The following is a 15704-nucleotide window of genomic DNA, read 5'->3' as shown; positions in this document are numbered from 1 at the left end:
AGACCTCGTCTGGAGTCTTGTGTTCAGTTTTGGGCACCACGTTTTAAGAAGGATGTAGACAAGCTGGAAAGGGTCCAGAGGAGGGCGACGAAGAGGGTGAGGGGTCTGGAGTCCAAGTCCTGTGAAGAAAGGTTGAAGGAGCTGGGCATGTTTAGCCTGGAGAGGAGGCGGCGGAGAGGTGATAGGATCACCATCTTCACGTCCTTGAAGGGCTGTCCTATAGAGGAGGGTGTGGAATTGTTTTCTGTGGACCCAGGAGGCAGGACCAGAACCAGTGGGTTGAAATTAAATCAAAAAGAGTTTCTGGCTCAACATTAGGAAGAACTTCCTGACCGTTAGAGCGGTTCCTCAGTGGAACAGGCTTCCTCCTCGGGAGGTGGTGGGCTCTCCTTCCTTGGAGGTTTTTCAACAGAGGCTAGATGGCCATCTGACAGCAATGAAGTTCCTGTGAATTTAGGGAGAGGTGTTTGTGAATTTCCTGCCTTGTGCAGGGGGTTGGATTAGATGACCCTGGAGGTCCCTTCCACCTCTGTGATTCTATGATAGCGGGCAGGAAAACAAGTGGGTTGTGGACTAGACTGGCCGTGTGTTACTGCATATCTCTTCTGCTAGCGGTTGGCGTTTCCTCTGGAGCAAAGAGCCGTTCTTGGCTCAAGCCAGGGGAGGTTTGGGGAAGGCTTCTTTGTGCAAGAGGAAGGGATCCGTGGCATCATAAGAACACAAGAGAAGCCATGTTGGATCAGTCTTCTCAACTTTGGGTACGGGAGACTTGACCCATGCGTTTGCTATTTGATTGCCATTTGGCTTTTACAGTCCACGGCAGGGGGAGGCCAAACTTGCTTAATGTAAGAGGCACCTAGAAGAAACGTCAGATGTTTGAGAGCCGCAAGACAGGGACGTCGGATGTTTGAGGGGAAGGAAGGAAGGTAGGGAGAAGTGGAGAGGAAGCAACTCGAACTTAAAATGCATTCTCCAGGCTGCCAGCTGGCTTGGTTTGGAGAAGTGCTTTAAAGAGACAATAGAGCAGTGGTGTTTGCAAGAGCCACACAATATGTGCGAAAGAGCCGCATGTGCCTAGCGAGCCACAGTTTGGCCACCCCTGGTCAGTGGCCACCAAAGTCTGGGAGTTAAAGAGGCCTCGATTAATTGTGACAAGAGGGGTAATTGAGGACTGTCGAGTTTCTTCTCTCTCTCTCTCTCTCTCTCTCCCCGATGAAAACTACTAACTGGTTCCTCCTTGGCAGATCAATGTATTAAAATTGACTGTGGAAGACTTGGAGAAGGAAAGGGACTTCTACTTTGGGAAACTGAGGAACATAGAGCTGATTTGCCAGGAGAACGAAGGGGAAACCGACCCAGTCCTGCAGAGGATCGTGGAGATTCTTTATGCTACAGATGTAAGTGTCACTCCTTTAGGTATTTGCCGAGCACCCTTTGAGCTTTTGACTCTGACGCACAAGAGGACGCATGTTCTTGAATCTGTTAAAGAGCTTGGGGTGCCGTTGGTTGTCTGGCAGCAGCCCCGCTGAAATATGCAGGAAGAAGAGGATGATGATATTGGATTTATATCCCTCCCTCCACTCTGAATCAGAGAGCAGCTCACAGTCTCCTTTATCTCCCTCTCCCACAACAGACACCCTGTGAGGTGGGTGGGGCTGAGAGAGCTCTTCCAGAAGCTGCCCTTTCAAGGACAACCTCTGCAAAAGCTATGGCTGACCCGAGACCATTCCAGCAGGTGCAACTGGAGGAGTGGGGAATCAAACCCAGTTCCCCCAGATAAGAGAGATCTCGCTGACCAAAGGCCATTCCAGCAGGTGCAAGTGGAGGAGTGGGGAATCAAACCCGGTTCTCCCAGATAAGAGAGCTGTGGCTGACCCAAGGCCATCTCAGCAGGTGCAAGTGGAGGAGTTGGGAATCAAACCCGGTTCTCCCAGATAAAAGAGCTCTGGCTGACCCAAGGCCATTCCAGCAGCTGCAAGTGGAGGAGTGGGGAATCAAACCCGGTTCTCCCAGATAAGAGAGCCATGGCTGACCCAAGGCCATTCCAGGAGGTGCAAGTGGAGGAGTGGGGAATCAAACCCGGTTCTCCCAGATAAGAGAGCTCTGGCTGACCCAAGGCCATTCTAGCAGCTGCAAGTGGAGGAGTGGGGAATCAAACCCGGTTCTCCCAGATAAGAGAGCTCTGGCTGACCCAAGGCCATTCCAGCAGGTGCAAGTGGAGGAGTGGGGAATCAAACCCGGTTCTTCCAGATAAGAGAGCTCTGGCTGACCCAAGGCCATTCCAGCAGGTGCAAGTGGAGGCGTGGGGAATCAAACCCGGTTTTCCCAGATAAGAGAGCTCTGGCTGACCCAAGGCCCTTCCAGCAGCTGCAAGTGGAGGAGTGGGGAATCAAACCCGGTTCTCCCAGATAAGAGAGCTATGGCTGACCCAAGGCCATTCCAGCAGCTGCAAGTGGAGGAGTGGGGAATCAAACCCGGTTCTCCCAGATAAGTGTCTGCGCACTTAACCACTACACCAGACTGGCTCTCATGGAGGAGCATTGGATGTGCTCTTGTGTGCTTCCAAGGGGCCCTTGCTTAATGGTCTGATAAACTGGTCACCAAACACAGGTTCGGGGGCAGGGCCTATCAGAATTACGGCTGGAACCGAGTTATTCCTGCTTATAAATGCCTGGCCCTTTTAAAAAAGAACCTTCTTTTGCACAGATGTGTGCTGACTCATCATAGGCGAGGGGGTCAGGAGAAAAGAAGAGGTTGGGTTTATACCCTGGCCTTTGCTACCTGGAGGAATCTCAGAGTGGCTTACAGTCTCCTTTCCTTCCCCTCCCCCCCGACAGACCCCCTGTGGGGCAGGTGGGGCTGAGAGAGCTCTCCTAGAACCGCTCTTGAGCAGAACAGCCTTGAGAGAACTTGTGCTGCCTGAAGGGCACTTGGTGTAATTAGTCAGCTGATCAAAGCCACCAAACAACACATAATAGACCATACAATAATGATAGAGGCCGGTGTTGCTAGGGCCTTTTAAAGTAACAGAAAACCCCATGGGGCTAAAAAAAACCCCGTCTCCAAATGAAAAGATATGAGTCCAAACTTGGAAATAGTTGAACTGAAATTCACAAGGTGGGTTCTCCCGAGGAGCGTAGCTTCAACGCAGCCGCTTTCTTAAAAAGCCGTCTCTCAGATTTTGATGACGTTTCAATTCTTCAGTTATTTAGGAATCCTGTCCTACATTCTCTAATCGCAGCATTAAGCTTCTCATTTCAGTGGGAACATCGGGCTCTTTCTGATGCTCGCACTGAAATGAGAAGCTTAATGCTGCGATTAGAGAATGTGGAACAGGGTTCCTCAATAATTGAGCCGTTAAAACTGAACAAGGAATTGAAACGTCATCAAAATCTAGAGAGACGTCTTTTCAAGAACATATGAACATATGAAGCTGCCTTCTACTGAATCAGACCCTCGGTCCATCAAAGTCAGTATTGTCTTCTCAGACTGGCAGCGGCTCTCCAGAGTCTCAAGCTGAGGTTTTTCACACCTATTTGCCTGGACCCTTTTAGTTGGAGATGCCGGGGATTGAACCTGGGACCTTCTGCTTACCAAGCAGATGCTCTACCACTGAGCCACCATCCCTCCCCTGCTCTCCAGGGTCTCAAGCTGAGGTTTTTCACACCTACTCGCCTGGACCCTTTTTTAGTTGGAGATGCCGGGGATTGAACCTGGGACCTTCTGCTTCCCAAGCAGATTGTCTACCCCTGAGCCACCCTCCCTCCCCTGCTCTCCAGGGTCTCAAGCTAAGGTTTTTCACACCTACTCACCTGGACCCTTTTTTAGTTGGAGATGCCGGGGATTGAACCTGGGACCTTCTGCTTACCAACCAGATGCTCTACCACTGAGCCACCCTCCCTCCCCTGCTCTCCAGGGTCTCAAGCTGAGGTTTTTCATGCCTACTTGTCTGGACCCTTTTCAGTTGGAGATGCCGGGGATTGAAGCTGGGACCTTCTGCTTACCAACCAGATGCTCTGCCACTGAGCCATCATCCCTCCCCTGCTCTCCAGGGTCTCAAGCTGAGGTTTTTCACGCCTCCTTGCCTGGACCCTTTTCAGTTGGAGATGCCGGGGATTGAACCTGGGACCTTCTGCTTACCAAGCAGATGCTCTACCACTGAGCCACCGTCCCTCCCCTATCTATGTAGCTATCTGCCGTGAGCCTATTTCAGTAAAAGGTGGAATATAAACAAATGAGTGAGTGAGTCAGAGGCTACAAAACTTCACCACTACACTGAACTGGCTCTCCTGCTGATGTGACCTTGGGCCAGTCACACAAGTTCTCTCAACTGATCAAGTCACCAAATATTAAACCGTCTTTCGGTTTGCAAACATATATTATAAGGACTGTGTACAACACATAATAGACAATACAATAATGATAGAGGCCGGCGGTGCTAGGCCCTTTTAAAGTAACAGAAAACCCCAAGGGCCAAAAAACCCCGCCTCCAAATGAAAAGAGTCCAAACTTGGAAATAGTCTAATTGAAATTCACAAGGTCGGTGCTCCTGAGGAGTGTAGCTTCAACGGGAGGGACGGTGGCCCGGTGGTAGAGCATCCGCTTGGTAAGCAGAAGGTCCCAGGTTCAATCCCCGGTGGGAGGGATGTTGGCTCAGTGGTAGAGCATCTGCTTGGGCAACAGAAGGTCCCAGGTTCAATCCCTGGCATCTCCAAAAAAGGGTCCAGGCAAGTAGGTGTGAAAAAGCCTCAGCTTGAGACCCTGGAGAGCCGCTGCCAGTCTGAGAAGACAATACTGACTTTGATGGACCAAAGGTCTGATTCAGTAGAAGGCAGCTTCATATGTTCAAGACTAAATCCCAGCCTTTCCAACTCAAAAGGGTCCAGGCAAGTAGGCGTGAAAAACCTCAGCTGGAGACCCTGGAGAGCAGGGGAGGGACGGTGGGCTCAGTGGTAGAGCATCTGCTTGGTAAGCAGAAGGTCCCAGGTTCAATCCCCGGCATCTCCCAACTCAAAAGGGTCCAGGCAAGTAGGCGTGAAAAACCTCAGCTTGAGACCCTGGAGAGCAGGACAGGGACGGTGGCTCAGTGGTAGAGCATCTGCTTGGTAAGCAGAAGGTCCAGGTTCAATCCCCGGCATCTCCAACTCAAAAGGGTCCAGGCAAGTAGGCCGTGAAAAACCTCAGCTTGAGACCCTGGAGAGCAGGGGAGGGACGGTGGCTCAGTGGCAGAGCATCCGCTTGGTAAGCAGAAGGTCCCAGGTTCAATCCCCGGCATCTCCAACTCAAAAGGGTCCAGGCAAGGAGGCGTGAAAAACCTCCGCTTCAGACCCTGGAGAGCAGGGGAGGGACGCTGGCTCAGTGGCAGAGCATCCGCTTGGTAAGCAGAAGGTCCCAGGTTCAATCCCCGGCATCTCCAACTCAAAAGGGTCCAGGCAAGTAGGCGTGAAAAACCTCAGCTTGAGACCCTGGAGAGCAGGGGAGGGACGGTGGCTCAGTGGCAGAGCATCTGCTTGGTAAGCAGAAGTCCCAGGTTCAATCCCTGGCATCTCCAACTCAAAAGGGTCCGGGCAAATAGGTGTGAAAAACCTCAGCTTGAGACCTGGAGAGCAGGGGAGGGACGATGGCTCAGGGGTGGAGCATCTGCTTGGTAAGCAGAAGGTCCCAGGTTCAATCCCCGGCATCTCCAACTCAAAAGGGTCCAGGCAAGTAGGCGTGAAAACCTCAGCTTGAGACCCTGGAGAGCCGCTGCCAGTCTGAGTAGACAAGACTGACTCTGATGGACCTTTGAGGGTCTGATTCAGTAGAAGGCAGCTTCAGATGTTCATAAAATAACAGTTAAAACTTACAATTAAAATCAAAACAATATAAGACAGTACAAGAAAAACAACAGGCAAGTTATAGACCATAGATGGTGGTTTTGACTCCAACGCAGAAGAGGATGCATGTTCCGGAATCTGTTGAAGGGCTTGGGTTGCGTCAGTCGTCTGGCCCCAGCCCCGCTGAAATCCACAGGAAGTGTGTAAGAGCGTCGGATGTGCTCTTGCATGGTTCCGAGGGGCTCCTGCCGCCACCGTTCTTAACGGACTGCTATACTGTGGTCACCGAACACGGGTTTAGGGGCAGGGCCTGTCAGAATTATGGCTGAGACCAAGAGCGCACTCCTGCTTATAAATGCCTGGCCCCTTTAAGGCCTGGCTGAGTAGTTCCATTTTGCAGGCCTTTCGAAAAGGTAACAAATCAGTAAGGGCCCAGATCTCTGCGGGGGCAGCTGATTCACCAGGCTGGGGCCAAAGGCTGAAAAATCCCTGGCTCTGGTTGACGCAAGTCAGACGTCCTTCGGGCCAGGGATCGATTGATTGATTGATTGATTGATTGATTGATTGATTTATATCCCGCCCTTCCCACCAAGTGGCTCAGGGCAGCTCACAACATAAAATCCAACATAAAAATTAAGTTTAGGCATTTAACACAGTTAAAAACATTAAAACATTAGGAGTAACAGAAGTCTAATAGAACCACACTTAGTTTCTTGTGCCGGTTAGTTATAGGCCAGCCGGAAGAGGGTTGTCTTCCAGGCCCTGCAGAACTGAGCAAGGTCCCGCAGGGCCCTCACCTCTTCCGGCAGCTGGTTCACCAGGAAGGGGCCATAACAGAGAAGGCCCTGTCCCTGGTAGATTTTAAGTGGGCTTCGCCGCACCTCAAAAAGGATATTATAGCATTAGAGAAGGTGCAGAGAAGGGCAACTAGAATGATTAAAGGGCTGGAGCACTTTCCCTATGAAGAAAGGTTGAAACGCTTGGGACTCTTTAGCTTGGAGAAACGTCGACTGCGGGGGTGACATGATAGAGGTTTACAAGATAATGCATGGAATGGAGAAAGTAGAGAAAGAAGTACTTTTCTCCCTTTCTCACAATACAAGAACTCGTGGGCATTCGATGAAATTGCTGAGCAGACAGGTTAAAACGGATAAAAGGAAGTACTTCTTCACCCAAAGGGTGATTAACATGTGGAATTCACTGCCACAGGAGGTGGTGGCGGCCACAAGTATAGCCACCTTCAAGAGGGGTTTAGATAAAAATATGGAGCACAGGTCCATCAGTGGCTATTAGCCACAGTGTATGTGTGTATATAACATTTTTTGCCACTGTGTGACACAGAGGGTGGACTTGATGGGCCGTTGGCTTGATCCAACATGGCTTCTCTTATGTTCTTATGTTCCTTTGGCCCAGGGATAGCGAGAAGGTTTTGGGTTCCCGATCTCAGTACTCTCTGGGGAACATGTGGGGAGAGGCGGTCCTTCAGGTAGGCAGGTCCTAGGCCACATAGGGCTTTAAAGGTAATAACCGGCACCTTGTACCGGACTCGGTATGTTATTGGCAGCCAGTGCAGAACCCGGAGCCCCGGCCGAATGTGCTCCCATCTTGGAGCCCCAATAGCAGCCGGGCGCAACATTCTGCGCGGATGGCCATCAGATGTCGCGAACCAGATTTGAATGATCTTTGGGGCACAGATGGGGAGAGCCGGTCCCATAGGTATGTTGGTCCAGGCCGTGTAAGGCTTTTAAATGTCCTTGAAATGGATCTGCTGCTCGACTGGTAGCCGGTGCAATTTATACAACGCTGGCTGGATGCTTGCCCCACGCAGGCGCCGTTATCAGTAGCCGAGCCCGCTGCATTTTGCACCAGCTGGAGTTTCCGGATTGGTCCCAAGGCAAGCCTGCGTAGAGCGAGTTACCGTAATCCAATCTGGAAGTGAGCATTGTGTGGATCGCTGTAGCCAGCTCTTGGGGGGATAGGTGGGCACCAGCTGTCTGTCGTAGGAAAAATGGCCCCAGAGCAAACTAATGTACACAGTAGCTCACAAATTTTAGTGCCAGTAGTTCACAAAGTAGAATTTTCACTCACAAGACTCCACCGCTTAGAGGGACCAGTGCTCCCAGCCCTTGTGCTCTGCGGTAGGGAGATCCCAGGAGGCAGCCGTGTTGGTCTGAAGCAATAGAACAAAGCAGTAGGCAAGTGGCACCTTTAAGACCAACTAACCAATTCAGAATGTGAGCTTTCATATGCTCTTAAGCAGACATCATCAGACAAAATGGGAACGGAAGCAGCAGCTCTTAATATAAGTGGGCAGTGTGGAGAGCCAGTTTGGTGTAGTGGTTAAGTGTGCAGACTCTTATCTGGGAGAACCGGGTTTGATTCCCCACTCCTCCACTTGCACCTGCTAGCATGGCCTCGGGTCAACCGTAGCTCTGGCAGAGGTTGTCCTTGAAAGGGCAGCTGCTGTGAGAGCCCTCTCAGCCCCACCCACCTCACAGGGTGTCTGTTGTGGGGGAGGAAGGTAAAGGAGATTGTGAGCCACTCTGAGACTCTTCGGAGTGGAGGGACGGGATATAACTCCAATATCTTCATCTACCTCACAGGGTGTCTGTTGTGGGGGAGGAAGGGAAAGGAGATTGTGAGCCGCTCTGAGACTCTTCGGAGTGGAAGGCGGGATATAAATCCAATATCTTCATCTACCTCACAGGGTGTCTGTTGTGGGGGAGGAAGGGAAAGGCGATTGTGAGCCGCTCTGAGACTCTTCGGAGTGGAGGGCGGGATATAAATCCAATATCTTCATCTACCTCACAGGGTGTCTGTTGTGGGGGAGGAAGGGAAAGGAGATTGTGAGCCGCTCTGAGACTCTTCGGAGTGGAGGGCGGGATATAAATCCAATATCTTCATCTACCTCACAGGGTGTCTGTTGTGGGGAAGGAAGGGAAAGGAGATTGTGGGGGAGGAAGGGAAAGGAGCCGCTCCGAGTGGAGGGCGGGATATAAATCCAATATCATCTTCCTCTTCTTCTTCTTCGTCTTCATGGGGATGTTTATAGCAGATTAAAAGAATCACCAATAGGGATCTGTGTTTGCTAAGTGTTAGGACAAAGCAGGGCTGAAAAAACACCGGAGGGTGATCAAAAGCAGACTGCTGTCGTAGGTGCGAAGTGCCATAAATCTAGGTAATAATTCTGGCTTTGTTAGTGTAAATAGAGGGCCTGGTTTCTCAAGAGGTTGTAACATCCATTATAGTTTGCCGTTAGAAAAAAAGGAAGACATTAAAATACAGTGGAGGATGGGTCTTTGGTTTAGCTCCACTTAACTCTGCTTCTGACTGACTCTTCAGGCTGTTTCCTGCCAAGGTCCTGGGATGCAAATAGGTGTGAAAAACCTCAGCTTGAGACCCTGGAGAGCCGCTGCCAGTCTGAGAAGACAATACTGACTTTGATGGACCGAGGGTCTGATTCAGTATAAGGCAGCTTCATATGTTCATATGCTTTCACTCCTCCAGAACTTTAATTTTGGGCCAGTTTCCCTGAGCTCACTTCTTGCACGATTCGAGTCCGGTAGCGCCAGGCAAATAGTAGAGTCCAGGCAAATAGGCGTGAAAAACCTCAGCTTGAGACCCCGGAGAGCCGCTGCCAGTCTAAGTAGACGACGTTGATTGGACCGAGGGGAGTCTGATTCAGCATAAGGCAGCTTCACCTGTGTGCAATAAACGAGGATCAGACACGGCCGGTAGAGCCGAGCATTTCATCGCGCGCTCTTTTCAGTGTAGGCCGGAGAGAAAACCTTTTATGGCTTGAGCGCGTCTCGAAATCGTGCGTGTGACTCGGCCCTGAGACGGGGAGGGGAACACGGTATCCTGCAGCCGTAACGTTTCTGCCTGTTTCTCTGAGACTCTTCGGAGTGGAGGGCGGGATATAAATCCAATATCTTCTTCTTCTTCTCTTCCCTCTTCCCTTCCAGGAAGGCTTTGTGATACCCGATGAAGGAGCGCCGCAAGAAGACAAGAGGAGTATTAACAGACCCACCTACCGTACCGGCGGAGCAGCAGCAGAATTCCGAATCAGAATTCTTTGCCCCCAGAATCATGTGCTTATCTGTAAAACTACTCCATTTTATTCTTAGGACTCACTGGTTTCTTTTCATAAGTAAAAAAAAAAAAAAAAGTACCTCTTTCAAGTGCACTTTGCGTAAGTTTTACTACTTCCCCTCCCCTCCTTCCCTTCCGTTGGGTTTTGTTTGAGAGCTGTTTTTCCCCCCTCCTGTGAGCAGAGCAGTGTTAACATCAAGCGGGTGTCATTTGGAAGCAAGAGGTTGAATATTTGGAGATGGGAGAGCGGCTCAGATGCCGGGGAGGGGCTGGCTTGCGGAGGGCTTGCGGGCCGAGTTGTGGTTTTTGGGGGGAGGGGGAGGTGGGGGGGGTGGAGTTGCGTAGCGAAAGTCATTTCAGGATTGATTTTGTGGTGGTTTTGGGGTTGGTTTTTTGTTTTTTTTTTGCGGGAAGGTGGAGCAAATACGGAATTGTTTTCCGCAGTGGAAAAGAAAGATGCCTTAAGGGGGGCTTCAAAATGTGCTTCCAGATGCCAAAATGTTACGACGGGAAGTTCCACGTGCTCGAAAGTGGGGTCGGGAGAGCCGCGCGGCTTTCTCATTTTGGAAGGGATCGCCGAGGCTCTCGCGGGAGGGGGCCGTCAAAACGGGACCCCCCCCGTCTGCGGCCAACGGCTTTTGGAGGGCCCAAAATGTGTTACTGTCCCCGGAGGCTACGGTCGCGGGTGTGATCCTCAGCACGATGGTCTCCCTGTACCAGGCCTGTAGGAAAGGGCGTGAATCTGCCCTGCGGGCGCACGTATCTTCTAAAGCGACAAGGTTTTGAAACTCTTCCCTGCTTCCATCTATGCTGCCCTTTGTTCCTCTCCTGCTTTTGCGTCTCTGGTCCCCTGAATTTTTGTGGGTCCTTTTCGTTTCCCTCCCTCCCTCCCTAAACCCTAATGGATTGAATGGCTCGTTTGCAGTGCAGCACCGAGAGCGGTTTTGCTGTGTCCCCGTCGTATGCGTCCTTGTCGAGTTCGGCTATCAAGGCTCCGGATGGGCAGTAGGGGACGGGGGGGGGAAATCGGCATGCGTTGAACAGGAATGCTAACGTTGCAGGCAAATACGCAGCGCTCAGGTGAATCGAACGCGAGCGGTATTTCGTACTTGACCCTGTCTGCCCTTCTTGTGCATGAGCAACGGCCTCCCTCCTCCAGTTTCTGCTCTTTGGGAGGGGTCTCTGAGATGTCTGCCCCCGGATGCAGCTAAGACCAAGCCTCAGAGCTCGGTGTAGCTATTGTTCATTTGCTTCTGGTGTTTGTGTTCTAAATGTGTGTAGCAAGCAGAGCGGGGGTTTCCCCCCCCCCTCGGTGAATGTTGTGTTGTGCATGAACCCCAAGGGAAAAAAATAAAATAAAAGTTCAGAGGAAAGACCGAAATGAAACAAATGCCAAAAAAACGCAAGCCATTAATTTCTGACATCAGAGGTGCTATTTCTCTCGTGGCCTTCTAGATCCTCTATTCCACTCGCTCCTCTTGACAGGGTTTTTTCTACTTTTAAACAGTTTCTAAATAAAGTTCTGTTTCAAGACTACTGCGTCTGCTGAAGTGTCGTGTTCTGGTGGGGTTGGTTCTTGCCGTGACCGGCAAGTATCTTGTGCTTTTGAGAGGGAAGCCCCCGCAACTCTTTTCCTTGGTACCCCAAATCACTGAATATATGAACATATGAAGCTGCCTTCTACTGAATCTGACCCTCGGTCCATCAAAGTCAGTCTTGTCTACTCAGACTGGCAGCGGCTCTCCAGGGTCTCAACCTGAAGTTTTTCACACCAACTTGCCTGGACCCTTTTTAGTTGGAGATGCCGGGGATTGAACCTGGGACCTTCTGCTTACCAAGCAGATGCTCTGCCACTGAGCCACCGTCCCTCCCCTGCTCTCCAGGGTCTCAAGCTGAGGTTTTCATGCCTATTTGCCTGGACTCTTTTTAGTTGGAGATGCCGGGTATTGAACCTGGGACCTTCTGCTTACCAAGCAGATGCTCTACCACTGAGTCAGTGTCCCCTCCCAAATGAAGTCATAGGTATGAACATTTGAAGCTGCCTTATACTGAATCAGACCCCCCTCGGTCCATCAAAGTCCGTCTTGTCTACTCAGACTGGCAGCGGCTCTCCAGGGTCTCAAGCTGAGGTTTTCCGTGCCTACTTGCCTGGATGCCGGGGATTGAACCTGGGACCTTCTGCTTAGCAAGCAGGTGCTCTACCTCTGAGCCAGCGTCCCTCCCCAAAAATGGTAGTCCCCTGTGCAAGCACCGGTCGTTTCCGACTCGGGTGACATTGCATCACAACGTTTTCACAGCAGACTTTTTGACAGCGTGGTTGTCATACCTTCCTCAGTCCTCTACACTCCCCCCCCCCCCCGCAGCAAGCTGGGTACTCATTTGATTGACGCCGGAAGAAGGGAAGGCTGAGTCAACCTCGAGCCGGGGACCCGAACCCAGCTTCTGCCGGGATCGAACTCCGGTCGTGAGCAGAGCACTCGGACCTCAGTACTGTAGCTTTAACACTCCGCGCCATGGTGCTCCTCACAGCTCCATTCTTCTTGTGCTGACCTTCTGGTGTGCCCTTGGAGTTGGGAGAACGTGTGTGGGTGGTTGCATCTTTATGGTTGTGTGGATCTCCAGGGGGTTTTTCTGAGCAGGAACGCAGCTCTGACTGGCTCGGCATCGGGGTGTATGGCCTGATATGCAAATGAGTTCCTGCTGGGCTTTTTCTACAAAAGAAGTCCTGGGTACCTCACAAGTACTATATCCCGGCTCACTTCAGCAGTTAATTGCTGTCTGCGTTTCTGATGAGAAGCCTTCTAGGAAAGGGCTAATCGCCACGAGGCCTTACTGACGTTGAATTCCAAGCACCTGCAGAACTTAAAACAAAAATGGGGAACGGAGGAGGCCTTGTGCCCGGAGCGTTCAGAACATTGCATTTCAAACTTTCCAAGCTACGTTTGGGTACTAACAGGTACTGGTGGAAGAAACATCAAGTTCACAAGCGTGAAATGCTGTCATAAGAGGATGGTGTGGAATTGTTTTCTGTGGACCAGAACCAGCAGGTTGAAATTAAATCAAAAGAGTTTCCGGCTCTTAGGAAGAGCTTCCTGACACAGCGGTTACTCAGTGGAACAGGCTTAGAATCATAGAGTTGGAAAGCACCTCCAGGGTCATCTAGTCCAACCCCTGCACAATGCAGGAAAATCACAAATGCCTCCCCCTAAATTCACAGGATCTTCATTGCTGTCAGGTGGCCATCCAGCCTCTGTTGAAAAACCTCCAAGGAAGGAGTGCCCACCACCTCCCGAGGAAGCCTGTTCCACTGAGGAACCGCTCTAACAGTCAGGAAGTTCTTCCTAATGTTGAGCCAGAAACTCTTTTGATTTAATTTCAATCCATTGGTTTCTGGTCCGACCTTTTGGGGCCACAGAAAACAATTCCACACCATCCTCTATAGGACAGCCCTTCAAGTCCTTGAAGATGGTGATCCTATCACCTCTCAGCCACCTCCTCTCCAGGCTAAACATCCCCAGCTCCTTCAACCTTTCTTCATAGGACTTGGTCTCCAGACCCCTCACCATCTTTGTCGCCCTCCTCTGGACCCGTTCCAGTTTGACTATATCCCCAGGCTTCCTCGGGAGGTGGTGGGCTCTCCTTCCTTGGAGGTTTAAAAGCAGAGGCTAGATGACCATCTGACAGCAATGATGATCCTGTGAATTTGTTGTCATTGTTTAGTCGCACAGTCAAGTCCAACTCTTTGCAACCCCATGGACCAAGTCACACCAGGCCCACCATCCTCCGAAGTCTGCTCAAATTCGTGTTGGAGACATCAGCTGTCCAGCCATCTCATCTTTTGCCATCCCCTTCTTCTTTTGCCTTCTGTCTTTCCCAGCATCAGGATCTTCTCCAGTGAGTGCTCCCTTCTCATTGGGTGGCCAAAGTACTTGAGCTTTGGCTTCAGCATCTGACTTTCCAGGGAACAGTCAGGGTTGATTTCCCTTCAGACTGACTGATTGGATCTTCTTGCAGTCCAAGGGACTCTCAAGAGTCTTCTCCAGCACCACAGCTCGAAAGCACCTGGAAATCTAGGGGGAGGTATTTGTATGACGTGGAGCAAATTGTGGTTCAGAAGATGAGCCATCTGGGACTGCCAAAATTGCAACCCCCCCTAGAAAATGTTCATTAAATCAGATAGATAGATAGATAGATAGATAGATAGATAGATAGATAGATAGATAGATAGATAGATAGATAGATAAATTTATTCTCATTGTTCTCAAGAAAATGAGAGCAACGAAATGAGGTGCTCTTCCACAAACATACCAACACATCAACACCCACAAAAGGACATATACATAGACCATTTAAATGCATCTAAAAACACATAACCATTCATAATCAGGGGTGTCAAAATGAGGCCGGGGTGGTGGTGGTGGTGGTGGCAGAACAGGCTCATCTGGGACTCTTATCCAGCCAGCAGGCGATTGGTGTAAGGGAGGGAAGAGGCGAGAGGGTGGGGGAGGCGAGAGAGTGGAGCCACCCCAATTATGGCTTCAGCTCAAGCGGAACAACCTTGCCTGCAACTGTTGAGCGAGACCCCTTCATAAGAACATAAGAAGCCCTGTTGGATCAGACCAATGGCCCCTCCAGTCCAACACTCTGTGTCACATAAGAACATAAGAGAAGCCCTGTTGGATCAGGCCAGTGGCCCCTCCAGTCCAACACTCTGTGTCACATAAGAACATAAGAGAAGCCCTGTTGGATCAGGCCAATGGCCCAGCCAGTCCAACACTCTGAGTCCCATAAGAACATAAGAGAAGCCCTGTTGGATCAGGCCAGTGGCCCCTCCAGTCCAACACTCTGTGTCACATAAGAGAAGCCATGTTGGATCAGGCCAACAGCCCATTCAGTCCAACACTCTTTGTCACATAAGAACAAAAGAGAAGCTCTGTTGGATCAGGCCAGTGGCCCATCCAGTCCAACACTCTGTGTCACATAAGAACAAAAGAGAAGCCCTGTTGGATCAAGCCAATGGCCCCTCCAGTCCAACACTCTGTGTCACACATTGCCCCCCCCCCAAATGATATATACATACACACTTACATATATATATACATACACACACATATATATACACACTGTGGCTAAGAGCCACTGATGGACCTCTGCTCCATATTTTTATCTATCCCCCCTTGAAGCTGGCTATGCTTGTAGCCGCCACAACTTCCTGTGGCAGTGAATTCCACATGTTAATCACACTTTGGTGAAGAAGTACTTCCTTTTATCCGTTTTAACCCGACTGCTCAGCAATTTCATCGAATGCCCACGAGTTCTTGTATTGTGAGAAAGGGAGAAAAGTACTTCTTTCTGTACTTTCTCCATCCCATGCATTATCCTGTAAACCTCTATCATGTCACCCCGCAGTCGACGTTTCTCCAAGCTAAAGAGCCCCAAGCGTTTCAACCTTTCGTCATAGGGAAAGTGTTCCAGCCCTTTAATCATTCTAGTTGCCCTTTTCTGGACTTTTCCCAATGCTATAATGTCCTTTTTGAGGTGCGGTGACCAGAATTGCACACGGTATTCACTTCGGTGGCATCCTCGCTGGTAAGTTGGGAGCCGCTGGAGGCTCAGCCATGCTGACTCAAGGTTCCAAGGTAAGTCTGCAAACCTCTCCACTCAGCCTGCAGCTCTGCAGATGCTTTCCCAGTGGGCTACAGGGGTTATAGGGATGGCGGACGGGGGGTTCAGATGCGGGTTTTTTTGCTGGGGCTTGCTAGTGGCCAGTAGTGCTTTTCTACTCCCACGTCCCCA

The 15704-nt window shown here is 50.6% G+C and overlaps 1 protein-coding gene across 2 annotated transcripts in view; it reads left to right on the top strand.

Moving 5' to 3' along the window:
• Positions 1–10197, top strand: part of MAPRE1 (microtubule associated protein RP/EB family member 1) — an 80211-nt gene extending 70014 nt beyond the window's left edge. The window contains exons 7-8 of one of the 2 annotated variants that reach the window (XM_060230503.1): positions 1245–1397; positions 9782–10197. In XM_060230503.1, the coding sequence (XP_060086486.1) occupies positions 1245–1397; positions 9782–9943 (315 nt within the window). In that variant the 3' untranslated portion in view covers positions 9944–10197. The remainder of the gene's footprint in view (positions 1–1244; positions 1398–9781) is intronic. The other variant, XM_060230509.1, reaches the window with a different exon arrangement.
• The last annotated feature ends 5507 nt before the right edge of the window (positions 10198–15704 follow it).

This window comes from Heteronotia binoei, chromosome 2 (assembly GCF_032191835.1).
Source record: "Heteronotia binoei isolate CCM8104 ecotype False Entrance Well chromosome 2, APGP_CSIRO_Hbin_v1, whole genome shotgun sequence".
Classification (NCBI taxonomy): domain Eukaryota; kingdom Metazoa; phylum Chordata; class Lepidosauria; order Squamata; family Gekkonidae; genus Heteronotia; species Heteronotia binoei.
This window is presented reverse-complemented; position numbering and strand designations above follow the sequence as displayed.